At 32.0% G+C, this 14,220-nt stretch overlaps 1 protein-coding gene across 2 annotated transcripts in view; it reads right to left on the reverse strand.

Annotated features, from left to right (window-relative positions):
• LOC130451234 (hrp65 protein-like) overlaps positions 1 to 14,147 on the reverse strand; it is a 61,667-nt gene extending 47,520 nt beyond the window's left edge. For both annotated transcript variants that reach the window (XM_056790121.1, XM_056790120.1), the window contains exons 1-4: positions 13,831 to 14,147; positions 12,103 to 12,717; positions 11,306 to 11,996; positions 8,859 to 8,881 (exon numbers count right to left, since the gene is read on the reverse strand). In XM_056790121.1, coding sequence (XP_056646099.1) covers positions 8,859 to 8,881; positions 11,306 to 11,996; positions 12,103 to 12,717; positions 13,831 to 14,028 — 1,527 coding nt within the window. In that variant the 5' untranslated portion in view covers positions 14,029 to 14,147. The remainder of the gene's footprint in view (positions 1 to 8,858; positions 8,882 to 11,305; positions 11,997 to 12,102; positions 12,718 to 13,830) is intronic.
• Between the last annotated feature and the right edge of the window lie 73 nt (positions 14,148 to 14,220).

Consider the following 14,220-nt stretch of genomic DNA (forward strand, 5'->3'; position numbering starts at 1 on the left):
CTTTAAGCCGCGCACGTATTAAAATTTACCGATCCATAGAAAGTTATCAAGTAATGATGTTTTTAGTAAGAGTAAATGATTTTACTGATCGCAAGAACGTGTCACTACCAATTATTTTTTTTTGTTACCGTGTATGTCTCCGGGGGCTGAATTTTGTTCTTAGTAGTAAATAATCTGTGGTTTACTAATTTTTATGAAAATAATTACGCAAATTGAAGTTTAGAAATAAATCCTGATCATTTACACTAAAAAACTGAGTTTTTTAAAGATATCACTTGTAATTAGAGGAGGGAAGAGTGGGTGTCAAAACGAATCTCACAATATTTCACCAGGGGGAAAGGAGTGTCAAAATAATTAACCAAAGCCCCCTTAAACTAAAACTTATACATCAAATTGATTAAATAGTAAATTGACAGGGTTGCTACTTAAAGATTATAGATCAGTACCACTTAAAAATTTTGAAGAGCATTCGTCAAGGCCGCTTGACATGATGCAGTAAAACGTGCAATGCGATGCAAGACACAATATTTCTTGATCAAAAGCATGCGCAGATGAAGTTCAGTTGATTGTTTCATGCAAGATCTCGTACTTGCAACATTATCGATTTGATGCTATTTTTATTGTGCGCAAACTGAAATTCTAGATATCATTATTGCCAATTATTCACTGACCACTTTTTTCTTGACCATTTCACTTAGCTTTGATATTTTCATTTTTAAACCTGTCACAAAATATTAAATAAAATTTGACGTTAGGAATTTGTTTAATTTACTTATGGAATTTTTGTTATGGTAAGAGTGGCAATGTCAAACAACGTTCAATATTAATTTATGAAATATTTTGACTTGCGTGCAATTTATTGCAAGTTGTCTTGCACAATGTCAAACTGTCTTTACAAAAGATTTGCAAAAACGATGGGGCTTTAATCTGAAAGACTCCATGCTATTTCAAACCGCTATTATATGTAACCCAAAAGTTCCATAGATGCAGAATATAAATTTTGGATAATTCGATTACAGAGGCCACACTAAATATGCAATGAAAATTAAATTTAACGACTTTTTTGTTATAAAAAGCACCCCACATCGAATGTAACAAATCTTATCGATGTGAACTAAACATATATTTCATCTGTCAGATGTTTCCTTTTGCATAATTACAATGATTTTATTTGGCATTATGGGATCCAATTTACGTGCATTTGAGGTTATTATTTTCAGTTTTAAAAATTTTTCTTCACATTTAATTTGGTAATTCAACACATATGTATTTGTTTGTCAACATTTTTGACTATTTCGACAACAGTCATTGTGAAAACACATTAGGTCACTAACATAAAGATAATATTACCATTTTCCACCGATACTAAGAATGTTAATAACATTATTGTATCAATGCAGAAAAATTATTTTTAAGCATATAGTGTCCAGTAAAATAGAGTGCTTGGATCTATACTTAGGTTTTGATTTATATTCTATACATTTTATTATACGAGAATGGTCCCAGAAGTACCTAGCCTGAATTAGAGCTGGCGGTAGCTACTTGAAAAATACCACTGTATTAGAAAGCACACAATCTATACAGCATATGTTTCAAGTTTAAGGACGCCACATTGTTTAGTATTAGTTTGGCAGCCATCAATAGTGAATGTTTTCATTTAATTTGTATACATGGAAAAAATTGGTCATCATTATGTGATACAAAACTGTTATCTGAAGGGCCTTAGCCCAACAAATATAAAAGCTGAACTAGATTCTACTTTCAGTGAGATTGCTCCTTCGTTATGAACAGTAAAACATTGGGTAGCTTAGTTTAAATAAGGCCATACGACCTGCGAAGACCAGCATCGCAGTGGTCTAACAAATGAGGTGATAACTCCAGAAATGTTGAAGAAAGTCCACAAAGCGTTACTGGATGATCGTCGAATGGCAATGCGCGAGCTAACAGATATAGTAGGTATTTCAAAAAATGCGGTACATCGCATATTAACCGAAAATTGGAACATAAGTAAGTTGTGCGCAAGATGGGTGCCGCCTTTGCTCACAATGGAACAAAAACAGCGTCGCGAAGATGTTTCCATCAAGTGTTTAGCAATGTTTCACAGAAACGAAGCCGAATTTTTACGCAGTTTCATAGCCATGGATGAAACGTGGTTCCATCACTTCACACCCGAAACAAAAGAACAACCAAAACAATGGACTGAAAAGGGAGAACTGGCTCCAAAGAAGGCAAAGACCTTTCCATCTGCAGGTAAGGTCATGGCGTCGGTTTTTTGAAATGCGCGTCGGATAATTATCATTGACTATCTTGAAAAAGGAAAACTTATCAACGGCGAGTACTAAGCGAACTTATTGCAACGTTTGAGCGAAGAAATCAAGAAACAACGGCCGTTTTTGGCTAAGAAGAAAGTGTTGTTTCATCAAGACAACACACCAGCTCAGACATCCCTTATGGCAACGGCCAAAATTAATGTATTAAAGTTTGAATTCGTACCTCATGCACCTTATTTACTAGATTTAGCTCCCTCGGATTATTTCTTGTTCTCAGACTAGAAACAATGTCTCGGTGGTCAAAAATTTTTCAACAATAAAGAAGTCCAGTCGGCAATTAATGGTTATTTAGAGGAGCTTGACGATTCTTATAATGAAAAGAGTATCGAACTTATAGATCATTGTTAGGAGCTAAGAGGAGATTACGTTGAGAAATTAATATATTTTTTTCCAAAATTTTTGTGTGTTCTTTGTGGGGCCTGGTACTTCTGGGATCATCCTCGTATGATAACGAATATCTAATAATATGAATACACGTGGAAGTATTAATGACATAATAGCAGAATCTTAAAAACTTAATTGAATTCAAAATGAATAGTTTGTATTTCTACATTTGCATGTTAACAGCCGGTTCCATAATACATTTAAAGAAAGCCTCAAATTCACAGTTACTATTAAATTAAGCCACTCGTTTCATAATTGCCATTTAGCCTAAAAGTTCTTTAAATCTGAACTTTATGGTAAAGTCAGAAATGTTTCACTTTAGCGCATTAAATTCTCCTTTAGTGACAAACGTCAAATGCAAACATGGGCTATGTTAGAATCAAAGCTCACCCAGGCGTCTTCTTAACAAGTTTAAAAAATAGAAGATTTCTGGCATAATAAGGGATTGTAATATCGAAGGAAGTATCATTAATAAATCATTACAAGTAATAACATATAATGATGATTTAACTCTATTAGCAAGGATCAGAAGAATCTTGAGAGCACATTAGAAAAAATTTTAAGAGAGGAAAAAAAAGAGGAAATTTATAGAAAAAACAAAGTTCACAAACAAGAATCAGTAAAGATAAATACTTAGGAACAATGATAAGCTACAGAAATGACACAAATAATGAGACATGACAAAGAAGTCATGCGGGATATGTGGCATATAATAAGTACAACAATGTAGCTATATCGGAATTAGGCGACCTAAACAACGTATGAGGAGATTATATAAAAGAATTATTTTAGACCCAGATAAAGAAATAGAATCATGCATCGAGCAAGCAAGAAATGTCTTTCTAAAAATGAGACAATTGTTTACATCCCGAGCACTCGACCTTAAAATCCGGTACCGGATGGTGAAATGCTATGAATGCAGCAACTTATTATACAGAACGGAGGCTTGGACCTTTAAGGTGAACTCACTAAGGCGCTTGAAGAGTTTCGAAATGTGGATCTTTCGGAGGATGCTGAGAATTCTCTGGACCGCTCATATCAGTAACGCAAAGAATTCCCCGACAGGGGACTTATAGAATTAATAAAAACTGGAAAAATCTCGTATTTGGGACACATATATAAAAATGACAAATATAGATTTTTGCAACTGATCGAAGGGAAAATCGCGGGAAAACGAAGTCCTGGTAAAAGACAGGCTTCATGCCTGGAAAATATTTGCGAGTGGACCGGTTTAGACTCTCAGGCGCTGATAAGAAGAGCCAGAGACAGAAACTACTTTGCTGGGGTTATCGCAAACATTCCTTAGAAGAGGCCACCAAAGAAGAAGAAGTACAAAATTATAATGCAGAGCAAGAGATTAAGCCGAGCAATGAAATTAAGAGTCTACAAGACTGCGATAAAACCAGTAGTTACATACGCCGCTGAAACTATGAGATTAATATAGACAAAGATCAACTAAGGATATGTTAGAGAAGAATTATTAAGAAAATTCATGGAACAATGAAATTTGGAAAAATGAGTATAGATGACTTATGAACTATGAAATTAAGAATTTATTAGTAAATGATGATATAGTAAATACAAATAAAGCAAAAAGATTATGATGGTACAGACACATTGACAGAATGGAGAAAGGATAGAGGATAAGAAAAACTGCAGAATGGAGACGGAACGAGAAAGGACTGCCAAGAAGACCAAAAAATAGAGAGAAGATTAGATTGTACAAAATATGCAAAAATAAGGATTACGTGATTGGAATAAACAGATTCAGGAAGAAATGGAGAAGAATAGTCGATGTTTCAAAAACATGTGATAAACTGTGATTAAGTAGTGATAAAATGTGGGCTGACCACCCACAAAAATACAGGGTCAAAGAACCTCAATCTGAGCGGCTACAGCTCTTGATAAAATGTATAGCAAAGTTTTTTTCATTTTGTTTCTTTTTTTTTAACGACACATATCGGAAAATGAAAGAATATTGTCAACCTTCGTTTAACATCTTAAAGGAGCCTTTACTTGAGAGACCATTACAAATCTATTATGGGACCACTTCACTTCAACAACTAAGTTAAAAGGTCTTTTAATTTAAAGGAATCTTTAGTCAAAGCCCCGGTTAGTATGGGATTTCGAAACCCGGTTGTAAAGTTAATTGATAATTAGATATAATATAGACTTAATTAAAAAATGTATTCTATTAGTGGTAGCCACTCGTGAGCGAAATGTTTATTAAAAAATAATTTTCAATTATCAAAACCCATTCATTCAAACTTGCAAATAAGTTTGAATAAATACGACCATTTTCAGTTCTTTTTTCATTTTTGGTAGTGAGGGTATATAAACAATGTTCTTCATATGTTCTAAAGTATTAAATTTGATGGCCTGGGAAGCTGGAAGGATGAGGAAATCCGTACTGCCGCTAAAACACCTGCGAACATTTTACATGTTCTACAAACTTTTTCACTTTTCTCCGGAACTAAAATCGTTACAGATAACTGAAAAGTGTTGCCATACCAGCTGGTTGGCACAAAACTTAATTATACTTGGTTATTTCAATATATTACATCACTCAATAAGTCGTGTGACTGACACACAGATGGCGCTGACATTGTCAAATCCATATGACGTTTATAAAGTACCAAATTTCAAAAGAATATATGTGCAATTTCATGATATTTCGATTGGTCAGGAAAAAGTGTTTGTTGTTGTTTTAAGTGAAGCTACTTTCGTTATTTTCAAACACTTTCGTGTGTTAATTTATCATTGCTTCTTATTCGGACTCTGCTTCATCCAACAGATCCATTTGTTATTAGTTTACCGAATTTAAACGTGGTCGTACAGATACCGATGATGGGGAATGTTCTGGTCGTTCAATTGAGATAGTTACTTCAGAAAACATCAAAAAATTGGTAATTTCTAATCGTAAATTAAAATTGCGTGAAATATCTGAGCTCGTGAAGATATCAGAAGGCAGTGTGTTCACAATGATGCATGAACATCATGAAAAAGCTTTTTTCAATGTGGGTGCCTCGTTTACTCACTGTCGATCAAAAACAACAACAACGTGTTGATGATTCAGAGCAGCGCTTGGACATGTTTATACGTAATAAATCATATTTTTTGCGTCGATATGTAATAATGGATGAAACATGGATCCATCACTTCATTCCGTAATCAAAACAATCATCATCTGAAAGGACTTCATTCGGTGAACCAAGTCCGAAGCGTCCAAAGGCACAACAGTCAGCTAGGAAGGTTATAGTTTCAGTATTTTGGGATATTATTCATCGACTATCTCTCGAGAGGCAATCAATAGCGAATACTACATAGAGTTGTTCGATCGTTTGAATGCAAAAATCAAGGCAAAAACGGCCTCATATGTCGAAGAATCAAGAAAATGCATCGATTCACTAATTGATGGCAATCATGGTTAAATTGAACGAATTACGATTACGATCTGGCCTCTAGTAATTACTGGCTATTCGCTGATCTCAAAAAAATGCTTGTCAATAAGAAATTTAGCACAAATGAAAAAGCAGTTGCTCAATATGGAGACTATTTTGAGGCAAACCACAAATCCTTGTACAAGCACAACATCGAAAAGTTAGAGAAGCGTTGGAATAATTGTATTGCTTTTGAAGGAGATTACATCGATGAATAAAATTGATTTTTGTCGAAAAAATGTGTTTTTCTTGGTTAGTTACACGACTTATTGAGTGATATGTCATCAATATTTGTAATTATGTATTTTTGAATAAATCAGGTTTTAAAAATTATTGTATTGTATTGTAGTAACTGTGTACTTTCAGTAGTAAAGAAATAATAATTAAATTTTCATAAATATGATTTTAGAAAACATTCCAAATAAAACTAATACAACTTTAGTTAGAAGTAATTTAGCACTTATCCCGAAGAATCGAAACTACTACGTTTCTTTCAAATATAAAAAAATAATTATTTAAAATAATACATGTTGTAGCAACCCTGATTTAGTACTTCCAAACTAAATATAAAAATGTCATTCTATTCAGCAACTCAATAGATGATCATTTCATATTTACATCGGAGAGAAGTAAAGATGAAGTTAATTCCTACTAAAAATATAGTCAATTGGTTAGTCTAAATACATATAATTCCAACAGGTGAGGGTTAGTACAGAAATATTCGAATACATTACAAAAAAAAAAGATCATTGAACTTATAAAGTTCAAAAATTGGCCAAAATATCAGTATCAATGAAATCTACACACAAGCAATACGAAATTTGAAAGAATTAACTAAACAAAACAATTGGAACTATTTTTGAATAATCAGAAGAGGACGAAAATAGAAATATACAAAAAGTGTTAATTTTATGAACGCAATCGTGTATGATCGGAAATTAAAAGAGTTCCATATATATACATATATTAGGGTGTGCCAAAAAAATTTTTATAGCTACCATGAAAATATCGTTTAAGATGACGAAAAAAAATCCTTGTAAAATTTAAGCTCTTAATATCAATATTTAGAGGTGCCGCATCATTATTTTTGTGTTCCCATTTAATTTACAAGGGGTTTTTTTTAGTTTTAATGTATTTCAATGAATTATTGTGTAGTAAAAAGAAATAGATATTTTTGTAGGAAATTAAACAGCCTACAAAAAATCGTCTGTTATAATAAGTCAACTTGGTTAAAAGTTATTCGCAGTTAAAGTTCAACCTAAAATAATATATGACTTTTACAATCTCTTATAGTTTTCTACAAAAAAAAATGTCCCAAAAACACGAAACAACATAATTTTCGTGATTTTTCTCATTTTACTTTCCAAATTTATTGAGAAAAACTCATGTTATATAGCACGATTCATATGAAAGCGTTGAAAACTGATTTTAATGTAACTAATTTCAAATAACAAATAATTAAATAATAAATAATCGCATCAAAAATCTTCACAGTACTTCCGAGTTGCTTGATAAAGACAATGATGCCACATGAGAGTAGCCTCCATGTTTAACCCAAACTACGTCACAAAATAAATTATTTTCATATTTTTTTAGTTAAAAATACTATTGAGCCACAGAAAAGTTTTATTTGAGAATATAGATTACGATTTTATGAGCGTTTTTATAAGAAAAACAAATTCTAAATCAGTCGAGTTAGGGTTAAGCATGGCAGCCTCATGTGCCCACACTGTCTCCTATCACTGTCTGTAGGTACAACTGGAAACAGAATTAAACATCAAAATGATGTGCCACTCAATCCTCCTCTCATTCAAGACTAAGGATAATATCTAACACCTTTTTTACCCCATTAACAAATAAATTGACTTTTTTTAATTTCTCCAACTATTTACTGGAAATATTAAGGGTAGGATATATATACATGGTTATAGATTCAAATTTAGTATTTTATATCACTTCTAAAAATTGGAACAGAGAAATACAAACGACTCTATATATGCATGTATACCCAGAACATTATTTTTTTTGCTACAAACCTGGTGGGATTCAGCACAATAAAAAATCGTTTGTGCAAAAATATTCATTCAATTCAAAACGAGGTGGTGCAAAACTTTTGAATCTTCATAATGCATTCTAATTATTGATAGAAAGTTCATAAAAATGTACATAAATCCCAAATAATATGCTGGAAAGTAGTAGATGTAGAATATAAGTATAAAATGGTATTTTCTTGTATTTTCAGTTACATTTTACAAATATTTATTTAGTGCATATCTTATTATAAATATTTATTATCAAAAACCCTGCATCATGAATTTTTCAAAAAAAAATTGGATCAGTATTATACATATTATATATTAGGTTACACCATTTGTATTGTTTCTCTTGGTAGTAGATATTTTTGTGATCTTTTATTAGATAATAATCTGATATCTAAAATTTCCATATAATAACAGAAACACAAAATTCCATGTTCTGATATAAAGATAGAATAAGTTTCCTCGACAAATACACAATATATTCATCATTAGCAGCTTAATGGTGAATGAAAGCAAGATCAAATATTGATCTTGAAGGTTCTTTTCGAGATAATCTCAACATCCTAAAGAAATAGATGTTTCTTTTAGTGAACTACACATTGGTAAATCAATTATTTAGTAATTATTTGCCAAAAATAAAAACAATAGCAATATTTAACACTTACCGTGATTCCATTGTCATCTTGAACTGAAACAAAATAGAGTAAATTAGTAATTGAAACTTTCAGAACTTTCTTATTTACATAGCAAATTTTAGAATTACATTCATTGAAAAAAGATTTTTCTTTACAATTTATTTCAAGATTTTGAAGAACTGTGTACTCAACTATAACATAAATTGGAAGCTACCACTAAAACTTATTATGAAACTTTCTTATTTACTGAGCGAATTTTAGAATTACATTCGATGAAAAAGATTTTTCTTTACAATTTATTTCAAGATTTTGAAGAATTGTGAACTCAACTATAGAATAAATTGGAAGCTAGCACTAAAACTTATTATGAAACTTTCTTATTTACTGAGCGAATTTTAGAATTACATTCGAATGAAAAAGATTTTCCATTAAAACTTCAAGATTTCAAAGTATTGTTTACTGAACTATAGCTACCAAGATACACAATATTAATGAAGATTTGGGAACACATTAACTAAAAAATAACTTCACAGATACCTGCCACTCATAATGCAAACATTTTATTCAAGTTTAAACTAGTTTGTTGTTTTGGGGCCATCAACAAATTATGTCACACGAATTTTAGTACTTTTGTACCCCTCCCCTCGACCTTGTCACATTTTGAGAATCCCCCTCCTGATATGACATCACACATTTTTAAATTTATGCCTATATTTAAAAATAAACGAGAGACAGCAATTTTCATTTTTTTAGTTATCTTTTTATTGAATAGTCTAATGAAATAAACATCTAATAATTAAACTGAGAAAACTATGTCACACAGAAAAAGTTAATCATCAAGTAAACAGTAGGAATATATTGAGGTCACTGCCCCGGCGCATGTGTTAGCACTTAAACCCACCCCATTCAAAATTCTTGTGCATTTCAGTGCCTCACTCGCAACACAACGCCGCTCTAGAAGTTAAATGAGAGAAATAATCTCATAGCGATAAATATCAATAAATATAGATGAAGTTCGTAAATAAATTTCATGTTTTAATATTTTGAATTTTAACATGTAACGTCACAAAACTTTTGACCCTCGTCACACATTGTCGCATTTCGGCGATAACCACTTCCCCATTAATACGTAACGTAATATATGGATGACCCCTTACTTGTAATATATTTTCTTTACCTTCGGTTTTACTCCACAGTTGTGCCTATCAATATCGATAACCTATATACCCATTATTTCAGAACAATTTAATCTTGGAAGTCGTTGCCTTGATCTAACCGTTTCTAGTAGACTAGCATAGCACAGCTTATTTTATAAGAAAATATTGCTAAGTACAGTAATTCCTCCTATAACACGGTAGATTTGTTCCACATTGTAGGAGTATTCCGGTATACCGCGTTTTTTCTACCCTGTACAACGAGTTGTGTATAAATTATCATGTTTAATTGCATGTCGGAAGAAATGGTTTCCAATTCCTTTGAATGATAGAAAATTTTTTGGGCTTTAGCTTTTATTAAACAACTATTTATGGTAATATGATTTTTACTGCAATCTTCTATCCAAATCAAACATTTTTCTGTTTATGGTATTAAGGAATCTTTTACACATGACGATTTACTTAACGTCGGCAACAATCTATACATTACATCAGTAACATTTTGTGAAATCATTCATATTATTGAGCATTTAGTTTCAGATCCTTTTCACTTGTCAAGGCTTAAAATTAAATATTTTATTCAAAATACAGTTTTGACACCTTTTAATACACAAACTTTGTGAAATAATTTTATTCAATTTTATAACACAATTTACACATGTGTGAAACTAATTATGAATTGTACGAATCATAAATTTTACAGTACAAGAATATAATGTTGAAAATTTCCACATTATATGGGGGATTGAATAGCGTAATCTGAAAATGCGTTATAAAGCGGATTACTGTACTTACATGAGAACTTGCAAGGGATAAAGTTAAGCTGTTTTTATTGTCTACATACTAGTATCAAATTTATTAGACACCCAGTCAAAGCTCACATTTGGCAACTTAGCTTTTATAGTCCAAATACCAAGTTATAGAGATCTTAAGAATTAAATACACAAAAGATGTCTACAACATAGGCAGTAACTGGCTAGAATTTTGGTTCTCAAACAAGAAATCCATAAAAATATATTTGTAGAGTAAATTTTTCCCCAGAAGTATGGAGAAGCTCTACCAGCATTTACCCGACAGCTGGGATGTGCTGTTAGTAGTTAGTGCGGTGGTCACACCCGCTTAATACCCTCCCCACCTCAAATTGTCTTAAAACAACTAGCACCTAGAAAAGGCTTTGCCCATAACTTCAGGTGATGTAGTAGATGCCTAGAGAGTTTTTAATCTAAGATTATAACAATATATTCCCAACAAAGAAATAGAATTTCAAACAACAAACCAACCTATTATAAAAATACATAATGATGAAATATTGAAATAACTTACTATTTTGGCTATATCCAGACGGTGCTTCATATACTTGCTCTTGTTGATTTAGTATAGAATCCAAATTGTGTGCTTGCATAAAAAGATTGTTTTCTTGCTGCCTTCTTCTTAGCTCTTCTTGTTGCGCCATTATTCTTGATTCCATATTTTCTTGCGATTTTCTCATCTGTTCTTCAGTCCGGAGTCTCTCTTCTTCCACTTGCCTCTGCTTCATTTCCCATTCCCTCTTTTGTCGATCTTTATCCATTTCTCTAGCCCTCAATTGATCTCTTAGCATTTCTGTTTCATGTTCATATCTAGCATACTCCATTTGTGCTATCAGTTTTTCTTTTTCTAGTTCTAATTCTTTTTTAAGAGCTTCTTCTTTTTGTGCATGTAGATCATACAACTGTTTCCATCTCATACCGTACTCATTTTCAAAAGATCCAGTAGCAGCAAACCTTGGACCTTGTTCTCTTTCTTTCATAAATTCGGGATGCTTTTTGTTAACATTTTTCTCTGGATATCCGTTAATGTCATCAACAATATCGAATAACTCGACTATGACAGGTCGAAGTGATCCAGTTATAAAGAAACAGCCATCTGTGCATTTTCTAATGGCATGAAGTGCAGATCCTTTGCGGGAAAAATCAATAACACCTTCTCCTGTGGGTTTTCCTCTCTCATCAACAGATACAATGGCTCTTTCGATCTGAAACATTAAAAGTAATTACTAATTACCAAACAAGTTGTCCAAAATAATTCAGTTTGAATTTTTGAAATGTAATAAGTAGTAATAACAAATGAAATTAATTTACCTCTCCAAAAATAGAGAAGGCATAATGTAGCAATTCATTGGTAACATGGGGCGTAAGATTTTTAACTTTAATTGAAGCAGAATTTGGAGCAAATCTTATCTTCAAATTACGAGATTTAACTACGGTGCCATCAAGTTCTCTTTTTGCTTTTTCTGCATTGCTATGGTAATCCAATTTAATGAAACCAAAGTTTTTCTCTTTATTAACAAAAACTTCAGCTGTTTCTCCATAGGGTTTGAACAGTTCTAATAATTCTTCTTCTGTTACTTCAGATCCAATGTTTCCTATGTACAATCTGTTTCTTCCATTAAATTTCTTTTCAGCCATTTCAATTGGGGGTAAATCAAAAGTGGGTCCTGAAATTTGGAGTACTCTATCCAAGAATTTATCTTCTGGCCCCCTCATTCCACCTCTTGGTCCTCTCATTCCACGCATACCACCATCACGGTCATTTCGGTCATGTCTGTCATGCCCACGGCCACCTTGATGACCTCCATCTTCCTGGTTTTCTCCTCCATCTTCATCATTTTTCATATTTCTTCCACCGCCAAAGCCACCACTATAATTACCACCACGACCACGCCTGTTATCATAGTTTCTGCCTTCTCTCTGATTCTGAAACAAAAATAAAAATATCAATGCTTGTCTATAATAATTAAGTATTGTGAATAATCAGTTATGTATCTGTCTTTTACTAGATATTGCTAAAAGTAAAATATTTAAAAACCATATATAATGGTTTAGCTGACATAACAAAACAATTACCTTCAATTATGAAAAAAAAATGACAAATGTATTACTATTTCTCAACATTTAAATTTTAACTAAACCTCAAGTTCATAATTCACAATTAGTAATAGTTTGGAATATCATTTTAAGCCTTCCTTTTACCAACAGCTGTGGTACTGAAATGGTTTGGTTTGAAACTTATACATTAAGATCGCTGTTGCTATACACAATTTTGTTGTATTTTTTATTTGCTAAGTTGTAATTAATTACTATGGCAACTTCACTATTTCAATAAATTTTATACATATAGTTTTTACAGGTACAAACAAAACCTTTTTCATACTGTGCATTCTTTTTCCAATACCATTTCAAGCATCAAAGTTATAGACTGACACAGGTCTATAATAAGTGATACATGATATTATGCACATAAAATGATAATGCAGTTTGTGGCACAAGCAAGCACTTAAGATGGGAGTCACTTATATTCCTTTATTAGCTAAGTAAAATAAATAGATAAACAATTATCCTGAACTTTTTAAACCCATTGAAATACCTACCTTTGTTAACACTAAGGAACAATACATTATTGCCGGATATATTTTTCTACTATCTATATCAGTGAATTGAAAACAAATGATATAATTATACTGAACTCTTTAAATACTTATTTTGGTTTTAAATATTAAAACGTGGATCACGAAATCCAAATTATAGAGATTATAGGTACATGTTCAAATAATGGCGTAAAAAATTGAATTTTGCTTGTTCTGACCATCAACATATTGTTGAAGATGAATAAAACAAGTATTAGAAATTAATATTTCTAATAAATTATGAAATTTCAATATACATTTAGTTATTATCGACATTTGTATAGGGATAAAGAAAGTCCTTCATTAACTCGGCGTTAGGGCGTCATTGACCTGAATAGTTGTGTCATATCATGGCAAAATATAATATCGGTAATTGTCATTTATACAAAATAAAATTATTTACCTGACCAGAGCCGCCTCCGCCTCCTCTGGGGCCACCAAATCTTCCTCCTCTACCAAATCTCTCACCAGATCCTCCACCGCCACCACGGCGTTCTTGTCGATTGAAATTGTTGGTATTTTCTGGTACTACTAAAGTAGTATCATTTGTTGATGATTCAACTTTAATATTAGTTGTATCAGGTTTAGATTCGGGATCCATTATATTTAAGTATTAATAAATCTCAATTTCTTACAACTTTAAAATTTTTTTGTTCGACTGCTACTACTACAGCACCTACCAAACAACAGTAAAATGGCGAATCCGATAAGAAGTGATCTGTAGAAACGTCATCTTCTTATTATTCAATTGATTGGAGCATTCAAAATAAGCGCCAAATATAGTTTTTGTAAG

The sequence above is a fragment of the Diorhabda sublineata genome, chromosome X (assembly GCF_026230105.1).
Source record: "Diorhabda sublineata isolate icDioSubl1.1 chromosome X, icDioSubl1.1, whole genome shotgun sequence".
Taxonomy (NCBI): Eukaryota; Metazoa; Arthropoda; class Insecta; order Coleoptera; family Chrysomelidae; genus Diorhabda; species Diorhabda sublineata.